Here is a 17,040-nt window from a genome sequence, read left to right as displayed (position 1 = left end):
TAAAACACTATTTCACAAAATATATTTATGGTCCTCAAGTTAGCTGTTTAAGCATCTCTTCTGATATTGGTGTGCATCCCTGAAAGGCAGATATGCAAACTTTAAATGCTCAGGTTATCAACAGGGCTTTGCAGAAAGGTGGATTTATCACTACTTTTCAGTCTTATCGTATTTTCATACAAAAGCAGAGGTAGCCATGTTGGCCAGAAATCAAAATCAACATGGCACATGTTAGGGGCATAGCTTTCATTGCATTTGTAAGGGGGGGAGTCCGCATGTAATATTTGGTGTTCATATTGATTATTTCATTATTTTCATTATATCTGTATATAATTTAAAAAAACAAACAAAAAAAAACCACAATAAAAGCTGTCATGAGCAGCCTCTTTGTGATAAGTAACACTTCACTTTGTCTAATTCTGAGACTGGGCCAGGACTCGAGGAAATAGTTGCTCCTTCCTGTACTAGAAATAAACAGGAGTTGGTAGGAAGAAGGCCTTCCATAACATCTGTTTGTTCTTGCGAATATAACATTATTTTCTGGCATTTCTGCAAAGCCCAGTATCCATTCCAGTATTGTAACTATCTCAAGGTTTGATAACCCACAATGATTGAAGAGGTGATAGGCCTAAAAAAAGGGTGGGGGGGATTCTGTGACAGATAAAGTCTAAGAAATTCATTATAGCATACATTTTCTACTTCATCAGGTGCAAGAAGTTCTCATTTGTAGTTTTTATATGAATGGGTGGTGGAGGAGTTAACAATGTGATTGAAGTGCAATGAAACGCTCAAAGTACAGATGGTTGCAGTTTTGTGATTGACAGTATCTGTTCATCCTGGCGTGAGCCAATTTTACGTAATGGTTTGAGCATTAGACTGTGACTCTGGAGACCTGGCTTTGAATCCTGGCTTGGCTGTGCAAACCCACTTGGGTGACGTTGGACAAGAGAGACACACTCTCTCAGCCTCTGAGGAAGGCAACGGCAAACCCCCTCTGAAGAAACTTGCCAAGAAGAGTCCACAATAGGTTCAACTTAGGGTTGCTATAAATTGGAAAATATTTATTTATTTATTACGGTATTTATACCCCGCTCTTCAGCCCCAAAGGCCCTCAGAGTTGCTAAAAAATCAAACATAAATGTATAAATTTGAAGGCAAACTACACACACACATTCATCTCGGCATTGATGAGCTAATTAACCCACAAAAGTGTGGTAGAAAATCCTTTGAAAAGTGTGACAGAAAACCCTGATTCAGATTTAATAGAAGTGAACATCCTGATAAACTGTAATTCGGTGGCTTCAGTAATCTGAAGTTCCTTTGTTCCAGAATAAAATGAGATCAGTGGCAATGTGTCTCAGAAAGAACCCAAATATGTTTCTACAGCAGCACCTAGTGGTGAGGTGGAATAAGAGTAATTGGGATTACCCGTTCAGAATGTCTCCAAAACAGGTTTGAGAAGCCAAGGAAACTAGTGTTGAGACTGGGATCCAAAATATGAATCAACTGCATCATTCTAGAGTTGCGTGCAGTGGGGGAGAGAAAGAATATGAATATTCAGCACTTAAGGAAAGATGTCTTTTGGAATAGGAGACTCTCCCCCAAAGGGGGTTTAGGTTAAGAAAAGATCACCACAAATAACTGTTTATCATTTAGAGCAAATTATGTGAGATCCAAGTCTTGGGTTGAATGCTTTGCTTGAATAGGAAGGGTTATTAAGAGGAGTATATCGAGTTAGCTCAGTAAGAATTGCACAGATAATTTGGGCTAGTCATTTGGCTTTCCCCCATTTATCTAGCTGCTAGGTTTTAGGGACAGTCGCAAGGCATCTTCTCTGGAATCCTGTTAGTTAGTCCTAAACGGAGTAGATCCATTAAATCAGTTAACAAATGGTGAGTCAGTATAGAGATGAATCCAATTGATTCAACAGTTCCACTCTAGTCTGGAATAACAATAGGACTGAGGCCTATGCCTTCTTCCATGCAGAATTTAAATATTCACCTGTTTCTCTTTAAGAGATCCATTGTTTTAACTTGCCCTCTCTTTTCTCTTGCTTTCAGGATCCCTTCACAGCATTCCATCTGGACAAGACTGTAGTGAGAAAGTACATGAAGCCGTTACTCATTGGAGAACTTGCAGATGACCAGCCCAGCTTTGAACCTGGCAAAAATGTAAGCCTCCTTTAAGAGCTGGAATTGAGACAAAAAGAGAGAGGATCTTGGCTGAGGAAACAACAAATCAGAGGTGTAAAATGGCAAGGCATAGGTGGAAGAGAAGCCAGTCAAACCCAGAGTTTAAAAGTCATCCAAAAACTCAGTTAATTACTGTTATAATGGTAAAGTGACCCAAAATTAGTTGCTGTTTCAAATTTTAACAGTAACACTTCAAATTGTTCTCTTTTTTCCAAAAGTAACTGAAATAATTCCTTCTTTAGTTTTAACTTTTGAAAATCTGAATGCTATAAACGTTTGGTTTATCATACAAAATACATTTTTAAAACCTACCACAGTCCCCAAGTGTCAGCCTTTGGACCAGATGAGGTTAGTTTTCCCTTCTGTCATAACGCTGTAACTATAAAAATAACTAAAATGTTACCATTAGACATCTGTGTGAAATAAAGCAGGGCTGTGGAGTTGGTACATCAAACCTTCAACTCCTACTCCACTATTTTTCTACTGAGTTTAAGTCTGACTCCTTTATAAGTGGCAAAATGGTAATAACAAATCTGATTTAGCAAAATGATAGTACAAGGCATTTTTTCACCACATGTTCCAAAATCTTGTTCCTTTTTGCACTCAAGATTCTTATTTTTAATGCATTTGCAAGTGTGAGCCTTTATTTTGTTCCTCCTAGTCATTTTTGACTTATGGAAACCCTAAGGTAAACCTATCATAGGGTTTTCTTGGGCATTTTCTTCAGAGGGGGGTTGCTATTGCTATCCTCTGAGTCTGAGAGAGAGTGACTTGCCCCGGGTCACCCAGTGGGTATCTATGGCTGACTGAACTCCAGTCGTAGTCCAATGCTGAAATCACTAACCACATTGGTAAGTGTGATACTAGCATATGCATAATTGCTGCCTGTTGTTGCTAACTTCCCTTGAGTGGTTCTGCACACAAATCCTGTTTGATTGCTAGAGGGGAGGGACATTCCCTGGCCCCACCTCCATCACTGTATCCCTGCCACAGGTCTTACATTTTGAGGCCAAACCCCTGAACATCTGGAAGGCCCCAGGTTAGGCAAATCAGCTGTGGAAGGTTCTTTTCAGAGCAGGGGAAGCTTTAACATTGTGTTGTCCCTACAGAAAAATCTTATCGAGGATTTCCGCGAACTCCGTGCTACCGTGGAGAAGATGGGGCTCCTGCAACCTAACCGTCTCTTTTTCCTCCTGTACCTCATTCACATCTTGCTACTGGACGTGGCTGCTTGGCTCAACATGTGGTACTTTGGAGCCTCCTTGCTGCCTTTTCTCTTTTCTGGATTGCTGCTTGGCATCGTCCAGGTAACCTCTATTGATCAGGATGGCATAAGGCAGAGAATGAGGCTGGTGTTGCAGTAAGATCTCTTCCCTCCCCATTGGGGTGCTCATGGATCAAAGCAGAGATTGCCCACACAAAGCATCTGTAGCCCTATATGAAGACAGGCATCTATTTGATTTTAGTTCCCTTTTTTCTTCAGTTTACCACACTTTGTTGCCAAGAACTTTGTTTCCATTAAACAATGGTGTCTATTCTCCTATTTTTTCTCAGGCTATCTTGGCTTGCTTATGTGATGTCCCCCGACTTTATAATCTCTCCTCAGAATTCACCTTTCCATCAGGCTTCTGACTTAACTCTTACTTTTCTGCCCACCCAGAGCCAAGTCTACACACACTAGTCATCCATTAATATATTGATAAGAACTTGTGCCTCCCTGGCACCTTGGGTGATATGCAATAAAAACTGAAGTCTTTAAAAAAAATCTGCACTACAAAAATGAACAGGAGTAATATATTCATTGCAGTAACACTAGAAAGTACGGGTAGAGAGCATAATAGAAGAGCATTAAATATCACTAAAGATGGATGGAAAAAGGCAGTCTTGGCTGCTGTCCCAAAGTTCGGGAAAAAGAGGTCACCTAATCTCTCTAAGGAGGGAGTTTCATGTATTAAGTATATTTGTAGGGCTCTTTTATTCTAAGTTCTCCCATCTCTCTCCTTCTTCCCACTGTCAAATTTAAGATTATAAATTCCCTGGGGCAGAAACCTGCCTCCCTACTTTTTTGGCTCATGATGAAAAGTGCTGTGTATGTTGGTGGGATTTTGATTATGCTAGCAAGACTGTTCTTTTCCAGGCCCAAGCTGGTTGGCTGCAGCATGATTTGGGACACCTCTCAGTCTTTGGCAAATCTAAATGGAACCACTGGGTTCACAAATTTGTGATCGGACATCTGAAGGTGAGTTCCTTCTGCTGAAGGTCCTGTTCCTTGGCATTTACCTGAAGGCTCATAAACACTTGGGCCTCTTGGTGTAAGGCTTTTGCTGTGTTCTCTATGCAGGAGAGAAAGCAATGTTTGTAGATTAGATTATCTTCTCTGTTGTTCTCTGCAGGGGGCCCCAGCCAGCTGGTGGAATCATTGGCATTTCCAGCACCATGCAAAACCAAATTGTTTTCGCAAGGACCCTGATCTTAACATGCATCCTTTGATTTTTGCCTTGGGAAAGAAACTCTCAGTGGAGGTGAGTCTTGTAGAACTCTGGCAGTGGCATGGGGAATGGAAAACAGGGGATGTCATAAGGCAAGAAGGGGGAATTGTGTGGGGCTCCAGATGCTATTGAGGCAAAACTTCCATAAGTTGTTGCCAATATAGCCAATGATGAGGAATGCTGGGAGCTGCAATCCAACAATCTCTGGGAGGATTATATGTGTGCCATCCCCCACCCCTCCAACTATGAAAACTTTGTTTGACACTAATCTCTGTGCATTTTGGTGCTGCATGAAAGGATTGAATAATGCCATCATTCTGTTTAAATTTGATTGGTCTGAAAATGGTGGAAAGACAAGTCTTACAATATTACACAAACAGAGAGAGGACAACGATAACAAATGTTTCACCGTAGCTGAGGTGATAATACGTTTCCTTTGTAAACATTTATATGTTTGCACTGGTGTTATATCATTTTGGCCATTTGGGTGCAATTACTAGATTTATGGCCAGTATGCTTACTAAAGTATATTTACTCAGAATCTGAATATTTGTTCTTTGACACTGAGAATGAAACCTCTGAACTGGCAGTGGAAAAGATTTCTGCAAAGCTTTGGGTCACTGTCTTAATTCCAGTTGGATGTTGTTGTGGTCTGAAAGATTGCCCAACGCCATCTGCCTTTTATTTGGTTTTCTTTTATGATTCAGACATTGCCAGTCAATTGTCTTTGAAAAGCTTCCTTGCCTGGATTTTGTTAAATTGTGGCTTTTTGGTGAATCATAGAAATAAAACTATGAATTGTTGGATTATTCACATTGACCTACATTGCCCTAAACTGTAATATCCAACCAGAATACAGTGAAATCAGTGTGGTCTTCTGTCAAATTCAGTGCAAGCCAGAAATGTCATCTTAAGGGTTTCAGTCCTTTCACAATAGGAAGCCTATGGTGAAAAACAATGTGAACAAAGTAATGGCTTGTTTTGTTAGGTTTTGTTTTTCTTTTAAAAACAAAGGTAAGTTCTAGCTCTTGTGGAAGTAAGGGCAGTCAACATCCAACAGGTTTTGAAAGGCTGTGTGGTACAGGCAGTGCTGACTTTAGCATTAGGCAGAGTGAGGCAGTTTGCTCAGTGGCAGAGGCTTTGGGATGGTAGCAAAATATTGGAGCAATGAGAAGCGTGCCCTGCTCCCCTTTAGCTATCCTGCTGTTTTCCTGTATGGTGGGAGATACTCTCCCATTGCTGGTGAGGAACTGAGGTTTAGCAGCCAGTCCAGTTGACATTGGTACATGGAATGGAAGGGGGTGCCATCTTGTTCCTTGCCTCTGGTGGCAAAATATCATGGGCTGGCCCTGGCTGCTTTCTCTCTGGCTTGCTTGTCTTGGTATTTTTGGAATTTTAACTACTTGTTACCATGCTTATGCCAACCTACAAAAACTGAGACTAGCAGCAGCTTCATAAATGGGGTTTGGTTGGGGGAACAAAACACAGAGAAAGGTTTGGCCACCCTTCCTCTCTGGTCTCTACTGCTCTAGCTAAAGTTGGAATTGCCTGCCCCCCTGCTGATTTAAAAAGTAAAATAATAATAATAATAAGAAGAAGAAGTTTTATTTATAAACCGCTTTTCCGCAGTGATCAAAGCGGTGTACAGATAGAAATTGCAATGACAGAATATAAAGTGCAGACTAAAAATTGCAATACAGTACATAAATAAAACTTCAATAAAAACATTACAATTATACAAATTAAAACCATTACATCAAATCCAAGCTAGCTGAGTGCAGTCAATAATACAGTACATATAGAGGGGAGTCACATGATATCAAGGAACATCGGGGAAGGCTTGCCAAAACAAGAAGGTCTTGAGTCTCTTTTTAAAGAGATCCAGGGAGGTGGTGGAGCGGAGCTCATCGGGAAGGGTGTTCCAGATCCTAGGGGCCGAGATGGAAAAGGCCCTTTGTGAGGTTGACACATATCTCGCCATCGGGATCCTCATCAAATTCTTCCCAGCTGACCTAAGTGTGCGGGGCGGATTGTATGGGGAGAGGCAATCCTCCAAGTAACCTGGGCCCAAGCCATTTAGGGCTTTATAGGTTATAACCAACACCTTGTATTGTGCCCGGAAGCGAATAGGCAGCCAATGGAGATCTTGCAAAACCGGTGTTATATGGTCAGCCCTGAAGCATCCAGTGACCAACCTTGCTGCCATATTCTGCACTAGCTGAAGCTTCCAGGTTTGGTACAAGGGTTGCCCCATGTAGAGCGCATTACAGAAATCCAACCGAGAGGCTACCAGAGCATGTACCCCTGTTTCAAGGTCCCCCCGGCCAAGGTAGGGTCGCAGCTGGCGTATCAGCCGAAGCTGGTAGCAGGTGCTTCTGACCGTCGCATCCACCTGAGAAGTCAACTGGAGCGACGAGTCCAAAAGCACCCCCAAACTGCGGACTGAGTCCTTCAGGGGGAGCGTGACCCCATTCAAGACGGGTGGACAAATTTCACTACCCGGACCGGGAGAGCCTATCACTAGTACTTCCGTTTTCTCTGGATTCAAACTAAGTTTGTTTTTCCTCATCCAGCCCATTACCGACTCCAAGCAGGCATTTAGAGGAGAGATGCCATCCCTAGTCAAATTAAATTGTTGGTAGATCTGATAATGGATCTCCCATTTTAATCCTGATATAATTTATTTCTGAGAGCAATGGTGGGGTGGACGTACAGCCAGTCACTAAAGATTTGTCTAAATGGCTTATTCGTCATTTCCCTGATCAAAAACAACAGCCAATGCCCTATTAAAAAGATTCCAGTTAATAGAATGGGAATGCCTTTTATGCATGAAAGAATTCGCATGAATCTAAGTACAGTAGCTCCTTTCAAGACCATATTGCTTTGATTACTTAGGTACATGGAGGCATTCCAGAAGGCTTGCTTTGTCTTAGGCATTCCTTTCATCCATTAAAACTTCTTGCTTGCCAAGAAGGAAACTTAATAGCAGAGCCATGTGGGTTGTTAGTTGTTGCCTTATTTCCCGCTACGTCTCTTAATGTGGAGATTGGAAAAGTGATCTCCCCCCCCCCTCCCCCAGGTTATAGCTTCTTGAATCCCAAAGAGACAGCAAGGCTGTCTGGTGAATTCTGGGAGCTATAGTCCAAAAAAGTAACTTTTCTAAGTTCTGGTTTTATTCCAGGCAATTATAAAACTACAACTGATATTGTAAAGCATTTCTGTCTTCTCTTAGTAGCCAGAAGGTTTCTTGAGTGAACAGCTCTCCTTTGGGTATGAGTGGTTTTGAATCTGAATATGCCTTTTGTCTTGTTTATTTAATTTACAAATGCATTTGTACATACGTGCATATGCAGCCAACCCTGAAGCTGCCTTGAATCCCATTTTGGAGAAAAGGTGGGATATCCAATAAATAAATACATACCTTTGGATGGATAATTTATTCAGAAACAAGAGAAAACCTCATCATTCAGGACCTCCTAATCCTTCTCCTAATCATGAACTTTTATTAGGGCAGAAATGGGCAACCAGAGTGAGTCCAGGCCAATTTTCTGCTCCTAGGGGCTACATCATGGATGGCCAAAAAAAGCCAACCCCTCTTCCCCACATGGTCAAATACTGCCTTTTGCAAGGAACCTATGCAACTTGCTTAAAATGAAAATTGATTTCCTGTTTCTGTAGCCTGTGTGTGTGTGTGTATGTGCATACAGTTCCAGAGTAACACTGTGCCCTACCCCTGCATGATGAAAACATTATCCTGGACCAGCATAGTCAATAGTGGGTGCATTTTAATTCCACCCTTTAAAGAGGCTGTAAGAGCTCTCCTTGCACTTTGCTATCAAAATTCCATTTCCCCCCCAAAACTGAAAGTGGATTTGAGGCCATGTCCAATGGAATGCATTTTCTGGCCCTGAAATTCTCCAGAGGCTACACAGACTGCCAAAGAAACCCCTAAGTCCACTGCAGTTACCCATCCTTTCTTGAAAAGAAAGCTCATGGGGAAAGTGGGCCTTGTTCTAAAAGGAAAATTACACTCCCCAATGCAGTTTTCATTTAAAATAATGTCTGTACTCCTCAGGTGTAATATTTTAAAGTGAAAATGCTGTTTTTGAGAACTGGAAGTTGTGTTTCCAGTTCTGAACATTCCCAGCCACCAAGACTTAGGTTGCTTAGGGATGATGGGAGTTGTAGTCTGTAGGGTGCTGGGCTGGGAAAGTCCCATTCATGCCATAACAATATGTAAAACTAACATCTATAATACACCAAGCCTCTCTGCCTCCTCCTCCTCCTGACCTTGCCTTTGTCTAAAATGTAGGCATGATACTTGCTCTTCTCATCTTTCATTTTTCTATCAAAACATTGATGGTTCTGGATGCTCAGGACCCCAATGTGTGTTTCATTTGGCATTTTTGGAATTAATTCTTGTCAGACAGGTTACTTTTGATTTTGCCTGAAGTGATTTCACCTTGCCTGCTTTGATTTTTGTGACATGTTGGCTTCTTTACTGTCTTTGTTTAGTTCTTTCCTCACAATTGCTTTAGTTAAAATTCCTCCCCAGAACAAGAAAGGGAAAGGCTACAGAGACCAAGGAAGGGAAGCAAGGAAAAATATGGGACCAGAGATGATGAAGATTGGGAGGGGGGGGGGGAGTCTGAGGGTCAAATTTGGCCACATTAGGGGATCATTGGGAAGGGTGGAAGAGTGTCATATATAGGGTGTGTGGCTGGGTTGGGGCTGACAATCAATGGTCTCTGGAATATCAAAAACCAGTAAAATCTTAAATACAAAGTAGATAAGAGATTGTGATGCCTTTGAACTGAGATGGACACAAAAGTACAAACGGCTTGAATAGAAAAAGGCTTGAGCTGAGCACCAGAGGCCACAGAATACAAGTTGAGAAACCATTATCCAGAAATACTCAAAATTGTCTGCATGGGTGTCTGAGACAGTGATAGCTTTACTTTCTGATGGTTCAGTGTATGCAAATGTATTTCATGTCAAAATTATCAAAAAATATTTGCTATGTGTGTATATATGGAACATAAATGAATTTTGTATTTAAACTTGGGTCCAAGCTGCAGGATATCTCCGTATGTATAAGCAAATATTGCAAAATCTAAAATCCAAAACTTTTCTGGTTCCAAGCATTTTGGATCAGAGATACTCAACCTGCAGTAGCTAGACTGTGAGGGTTGCACAGGATGGGCCTTAAAAAGGTGAGAGGAAGTAGCAAGCTGACCCTGGACATCTCCTGCAGGGCTGTGAGGCATAGTGCCATTTGAGCAGGGACATTTCCAAAGGAAAAAGGCTTTCAGGACTGAAGCAAACCCAGCCTTATCTCTAGCAGGACTGTGGTTGTCTCCGTCTTGTGATATGCCACTGTTGCCTGCCCCCTGTTCTGTCTCCAAACCCAGGAACCCTCTCCGCTTCAGGTGCAGTGGGTGTTCTTGAATGGTTATCTTTTCAGGTTGGGACTAATTCAGGTTGGTACTATTTGTTTCCAGACTCCCCAGTGGAAACTGAAATGTAGAGCTTGGAGAAATGTAGTGCTTACTTTCTTGGATGACAGCTTCCAGAATTCTTTCAAATATACCATGGTGGTGCAATAGTTAAATGCTGGCACTGTGCCTCTCACAGTCTCAAGGCTCACAAGATTGTGAGTTCAGTCCTACAGGTCACTAAAATGAGTACCCAGCTTGTTGGGGGCAATGCTTAGGGAGTGCTTAAGTGGACTAATAAGCAGTACACAAATGTAATATAATATAATCGGATAACTAAAACAACACAGAGTATACAATAGAAGGAACCAAAGTCCTGTGTGGAGACTTACAGTCTCTTGAAATGCAAACGTCTTTTAGAAGGTAGGTAATGGAGATGAATTTAATCTCAGTGCTATCTGGGGATTCTGGAAGAAATTTTTTTTAAAGGTGCATTTTCCATGCTAAACATCATGGTCAGCTGAGAGAAATGCTCAGTTACCAATAGAAAAAGGTGATCTTGTATTCTGGTGATCAAGGAGATGACTTGAGTCTTCCAATTTATATTAACGGAATCCAGGCACCTGACAAAGCTTTTATGCTAAGACTGCCATGTTGTTAATTGGCAAGTGCCAAAATGAACTCTGTTAGAGTTAAGGGGATTAGAGTAACTGGAATTAGAGTTTCTAAGTCTGGGATATGCTTATGTTGGTAAGATTGTTCCCGCCGTGCTGCTCCCAGAGCCTGGTACTCTGCTTCCCCCTGCTGACAGTGATTATTTAGGGAATTTCCTAAATTGAATTTTCTCATTTAAGGAGCCTGGTTGGGTGACAAGCATTAAAAGTAGACATAAAGGTGTAGCTTCAGAAGAAATACAGGTGTAGCAGGAGACAGTGCCATAACCATGTTTCCTCCATTGGGCTGATACAGAAACACACAAACTGCTTTGAGCTAGTGCTGTCAAAGAATATGCACAGGAAAGAGAGTTGCAAGAGTAAAGCTTGAGTAGGCCCAGGAGTCTTTGAGGAGATTTATGGGTATATTTCAGTCAGTGGGGGGTAGCCCTGTGTTTGAGAAGAGCCCCATTGACTTGCTGTGGCCCCCCTTTTGTCTTCTTCTCAGCTTGGTATAAAGAAAAAGAAATTCATGCCTTACAACCATCAGCACAAATACTTCTTCATCCGTGAGTATTACTTCTTTTTCTCCCAATACCAAGTATTGCTTTTAAATCAAAAGACCACCAAAGAAACCAGCTCATAGACTTTTGCATGTTTTTAATTGTACTGTTCTTTTAAATTGTAAGCCAGACTGAATCCCAATTTTTTTTTGGGGGGGGGAAGCAGGATACAAATTGTTGTTGTTGCTGTTGTTGTTATTATGCTTACCCATACTCTAGCCAGGTTGATCATATGGAAAACTGAGACAGTTTTCTGTATGTACATATAGAGTGAACATATGTGTGAAGAGTTTCTGTGCATGGTTGTCTAATGGTGATTCTAATTTGCCATAGGAATCCAGGGACCCTTTCACAACTTTACACTTTGGTGCCACTTTCATTGTCATGGTTCCTTCCTATGGAATCCTGGGATCTGAAGTCCTGGGAGAGGAATTTAGAATTTTTAGCTAGAGAGCTCTAGTGCCTTACTTTTCCACCTGTTTCTATTAATTCTATTAGTTACAGAAACAAGGAGAAATTCTGTAACTATTTATGCTCATCCATTTTGTTTACAGAGATGGGAGTCTAACCAAAACTGATTGTGGCCTAGGCCCAGGGGCTGGGGATCGATCTAAGTGTGTGTGACTGATCTAGGCAGACCTAGTAGTCTAACTCAGGAAAAGGTTGCTTCTTTTGGGACCATCAGCTGCAATACACCCTCTTCTCAAAACTATCCTGAGGTGACAAACCAGATGTTCTTGCTGCTCACATCTTTGGGGCTGGTTTCAATTGTGAATGTGTCTCTGCATTCTTCCTTAGTTGGACCACCAGCCCTGGTGCCTTTCTACCTCCAGTGGTATGTCTTCTACTTTGCTGTCCAGCGCAAACAGTGGGCGGTGAGTAGCATATCTGAATAGCTTCTCCAGGCCAACTACCTCAGTGTCAGTGAAAAGAACTGGCTCTCTTAGAAGCAGTAGCAAAATGTGCCAGCAGCATCATTGTTAGCATTAGCATTACTTCATTGTTATCTCATCTTTCCTCTCCAGAGTTGATAAGTAAGGCAGCTTACACAGTAAAGCAAACACAAAAATAGATTTTAAAAAACATACAGGAGATTTGAATGGATGTGTAAGTAAATTGACAGTGACAGTAAACTCTACAACATGCATTAAAAGGAAGAAAGAAAGAACGTTGACTCACACATCCCTGCTTGCTGATAATGTTTTTTGCATTTATGTTGGATGGCACCAGCACCTCAGCAGGCTTTCTCATTGCATATCTTGCCTCTGAAACTTAATTTTTTAAAATAAAGTTATTGTTTAAAAGGTGTAGGGTTAATTCAGAAGACTTCAGATGGAAGAGGGAGATCTTAAGTAATCTGGATGCCTTTTTGTTTAAAATCAAATGCACTCCCCTTGATGTTTCCCTCCACACATGCAACCTTTCCCCCATTCCACGCTGTCTCTGAGGCTGCAACACAACATTTTCATTTTTGAACTGAACTGGAAATGAAGGCTTAAAGCCTATTTTATGTTAACCCCCCACTTCCTGCAAGGTCATCAGTAGTTTTTTATTGGCTTTGTGGTGTTGTGTGCCTTCACGTCTTTCCGATTTATGGCAATCCTATCACGGGTTTTCTTGAAATTAGCTTTAGGCTGGGTTTCTGTTTAATGATCTACAGCAGCTCAGCAAGGTTTCATTTTTTGGTGCCGGGCCCAGGGCGGGGGGGACGGGACCTTTTATGCTGCTATGAATTAGTACCTTGAAATTCAGTTCCTGATATACAGTGCGCTTGCTGTGCATTTGCATCATCATCGGGTAAGTGATATATGAATGGATATTACTTTCTTCACCCAGCAGTGAAGGGGTGAACATCTTTATGTGAATTGCTCCTTCTCTTAATATTATTTTTTATGTATATATTGAGGTATTTTAATTTTTGTACGCCGCTTTGATTGTCTCAACAAAAAGCGGGATAGAAATAAAAGTTTTATTTATTATTTATTCCCTTCACTCCAGTAGTGCTCCTTCCCTCCAAGGGTGCATCTACACTGTAGAAATAATGCATTTTGACATTAACTGCCATGGCTTTATCCTACAGAATCCTGGGATTTGTAATTTTGTGAAGCACCAGCACACTTTGACACAGAAGGCTAAAGATGCTGTAAAATTACAAATCCCAGGATTCCATAGAATCTACAGCAGTTAAAGTCATATAAAACTGCATTATTTCTATATTGTAGATGCACTTTGAGAGCTGTTGCTTCCATCTCAGTAAAGACTACAATATCCTTCTCTGTGCCAAAGAAATTCTAAAGGGATTGTCAGTTGATTAAGTTAGACTTAAATTAGCTCTTGAAGGTTTCTGTGTTCACAGAAGATGTGAGTCTGAATATGATCCAATGCAGTACCACGGTCCAGATAGCGGCTGTGGCAGTGAGATGAAAGATATGGCTAAAAAATTGAAATGTAGACTTCCGATTTGTTTCCTTCAGCTAGTGATCTTTAGGGAAGCAGACTGATCAGAGAAGGCATCACCATCTGCTATGAGTCTGGGAGTTTCACTGTCTGGTCCTGTTCCAGCCCACTCTACTAGGTGTGCAGCTTCACTGACAGTACTGTTACTAACATACCACTTACAGAAATCTGTGGCACAGCCATGTGGAAGTCACCTTTTAGGACACCTTTGCCTTGGCCCAAGGTGCCTTTGGACAAGGAGTGTTCCAAGAAATCATGAAGCCATAATAGGTCACGAACATCAACTTACCCACTCAACAAAGGGAGCTATGACGTGACTCACATAGAGATGTTCCTCTCTTTACTGCTGGAATATGAACCATTTGTCTTACCAATGAGATGGTCATTTCTGGCAGTAAAGCAATGAACATTCTGCCCCACCCTAGGGATCAGTAGGCGGTGTGCATGTAGGCTCATGTACATAGACAGGGAAGGTAAGTAGCACAGAAGGGTGTCCCCGCCTGGCTCCCCTCTGCTAAATGTCCTGTTTCCTTCTCTCTTTCCCTCATCTTTCCTACTTTTTTACCAAAAAGAAAAAAAAGGAAGGGGGGAGAAGGAAGAAGATAATTAATAGAATGGCACAGAATCTAATACTCTGAGCAACTGAGGGCCTGAGCAGACAGGCCAAAATAAAGCTGCTTTGGGCCACTTTGGAAGTGTGCTGTTTAAATGATGCATGTGTCCTAAGAGGCTGGAAACTGTAGTGGAGCGCAGCTTTGGTGCAGCTTCTGGCTTCTTAAGATGTATGCGTCATTTAAACAGCATACCTCCAAAGTGACCCAAAGCAGCTTTATTTTGGCCTGTCTGTTCAGGCCCTGAGTCTCTTGGAGCATCAGAAGCTAAAACATTGACTGTCCTGTACAGAGGATTGCTCACCATAGTGGGCACTCAGAAAAGTCTTACATGTTCCTGCCTGTTGGAATGAATGGGAAGAGCAACTCACATAAGGATGTTTGTCCCTTCACTGCAGGAAATGACTGTCTCACAGGTAAGGCAAGTGTTCCTTTTTCAGTACAGAGGTACCTGCCTGCTTTCCATATTCCTCAACTTGACATATATGTACATACATATACTTTGTGTGTGTATAGATATATGCATATGTCTATGCAAATAGGGACAGTGGGCTTATATTTTCATGAGAGCCCAAGTACTGTATAGGCTATAAAGATGGTCTTTAGAGTGCATGCCCTGCCTGTGTTCTGTAACATTGCCTTCTTCAGACTCTTTCTTCTCTTCTTTGTGTCAGGACCTGGCCTGGATGGTGACTTTCTATATCCGGTTCTTTCTGACATTTTCATTCTTTTTGGATCTGAAGGGCCTTCTTGGGCTTTTCCTTTTGGTCAGGTTAGTTTTTAAATTTGGATCTATTCCTTTTTCTTTATTACTTAGGGTTACCATGCAATGTGTCTTAGACATAATTCCTTACATACACACATGCACAAATATACAGAAACTGTGCTAAATCCAGGATTCTGTCCTAAACTTAGAAAAGTAGTTGGACTGTAAGTCCTGGAATATTTCATACTCTTGTAATCTCACCCTGCATGTTCATGATCTGTTCCCATCTTTAGTTCCATCCAAATATTTCATTTTACTCTGAGAGTGATTTGTAAAACCCAACTAAGAGGGGATGGTGTATGTATGTATGTATGTATGGGTATTTCTATATATTGTGTTAGAAGCATTGTGCCTTCCCTAGCTTTGCAATGGTATAAGACCTTCTATCTGCATTCCATATCCCCCATAATGACTTGAATTTTGTTAATAGCATACTAATCTGAAGTAGCCTGGGTCCTGACAATACATAATATAGATTAAGATGAGCTTCCCCTCCGAATGACCATTTCACTCCTTGGGCTGCATAAAAGTATGGAACATACAAACCCTTTCCTGGTAAGCTATCGTTGTATTAGGTCATGAATGTAAAGAATGCATAGATAATTCCCCATCCTCAATGAGAAAGGATACTGAAACAGCACAGCAAGAAAAATAATTAACAGCTGTGTGATTTTTCACACGCCTAAGGACTTATTGTGAAAAGTTTCTGCTTTGCAAAAAATTTTTGGGCAAAATATGAAAAAAATATTTTGTGCAAATAAAAGGTTTTGTATGAACACATTTTTTGCACCAAACCATTGATTTTTTAAAAATAATTCCCTTTTAAAAAAAATCTTAAAAACAGCTTTTTGGTTTGATTTAAAAAATCATTCAAAATGTGCAAAAACTCTTGTAATGTCACCCTGCGTGGAGAAAACATTTGAAATTATTTGTTCTTGTGAGTGAGAAAGGAATAAGTGATAATTTACATTTCTATGGCATGCTAACAATCATAAAGGATGATTATGGTAAAAGTGTCTATACTGAGTAATCATGAGCATATTTTCTCTGTGATCTCTTTCTTGATAGCAGATAAATAATTTTTTAAATAGTTAATTAAATATATATCCTGCCTTTCCACTAATGAACTCAAGGCAATGTATATGGCTCTTCTTTTCCCTACTTTATCCTCAAAATAACCCTGTGAAGTAGGTCAGGTTAGCAGGAAGTAATTGGTCCAAGGTTATCCAATAAATTCCTAACTCAGTGAAGTTATTAACCTTCATTTGCCAAGTTCTAGTTCAATATTTCATCAACACAACTTTCCACAACTTGTTCACTTTCTTTTGCCTAACAATAGTTCTTTAATAATTCTAATTCTGTGTCTCTACTGGCTTTTCTGGCTTCTTTTAAAGCTACTTCGATAAAATGATAGGTATAGATTTTGGAAGAGTGGAAATGTGCTCATTAACTTACTTGTTTCATGCAGAATCATTGAGAGTCACTGGTTTGTCTGGGTGACCCAAATGAACCACATTCCAATGAACATTGATTACGACCAGAATGTGGACTGGGTATCAACTCAGGTGAGCTTCATGTCACACACACCCTGCTTGCTAGGATTATTAAAAAGAGACCTGAAAATAAGAAGGAACAATCATGAAAAGGTCTCACATCCTGAAGTGAGAGGGGATGGAGAATAACCTTGGGTGACTGTAAGGGGTGGATGTCACTTGTATGGGGAACTTTTGACTCCCAATGTCTTGGACTTTTGACTTCCCCCAAATTCCTGCTAGCATGGCTAGCGGATAAAATGTTGTGGAAATTGTAGTAAACATCTGGAGGATCAAAGCTTAACTCAATATGTCAAACCACCAAGAAACATCTCATTGGCA

The 17,040-nt window shown here is 40.9% G+C and overlaps 2 protein-coding genes across 2 annotated transcripts in view; both read left to right on the top strand.

Annotated features, from left to right (window-relative positions):
• Positions 1-17,040, top strand: part of LOC121926305 (acyl-CoA (8-3)-desaturase-like) — a 575,266-nt gene that overhangs the window by 155,370 nt on the left and 402,856 nt on the right. The window lies entirely within an intron of this gene.
• Positions 1-17,040, top strand: part of LOC121930500 (acyl-CoA (8-3)-desaturase-like) — a 32,345-nt gene that overhangs the window by 8,406 nt on the left and 6,899 nt on the right. The window contains exons 2-9 of the mRNA XM_042466906.1: positions 2,061-2,171; positions 3,302-3,499; positions 4,330-4,431; positions 4,586-4,714; positions 11,278-11,338; positions 12,131-12,207; positions 15,075-15,172; positions 16,635-16,731. Of these exons, the coding sequence (XP_042322840.1) occupies positions 2,061-2,171; positions 3,302-3,499; positions 4,330-4,431; positions 4,586-4,714; positions 11,278-11,338; positions 12,131-12,207; positions 15,075-15,172; positions 16,635-16,731 (873 nt within the window). The remainder of the gene's footprint in view (positions 1-2,060; positions 2,172-3,301; positions 3,500-4,329; positions 4,432-4,585; positions 4,715-11,277; positions 11,339-12,130; positions 12,208-15,074; positions 15,173-16,634; positions 16,732-17,040) is intronic.

This window comes from Sceloporus undulatus, chromosome 1, assembly GCF_019175285.1.
Source record: "Sceloporus undulatus isolate JIND9_A2432 ecotype Alabama chromosome 1, SceUnd_v1.1, whole genome shotgun sequence".
NCBI lineage: Eukaryota > Metazoa > Chordata > Lepidosauria > Squamata > Phrynosomatidae > Sceloporus > Sceloporus undulatus.
Note: the sequence above shows the minus strand (reverse complement) of the source record. Positions and strands in the feature narration are given on the sequence as shown.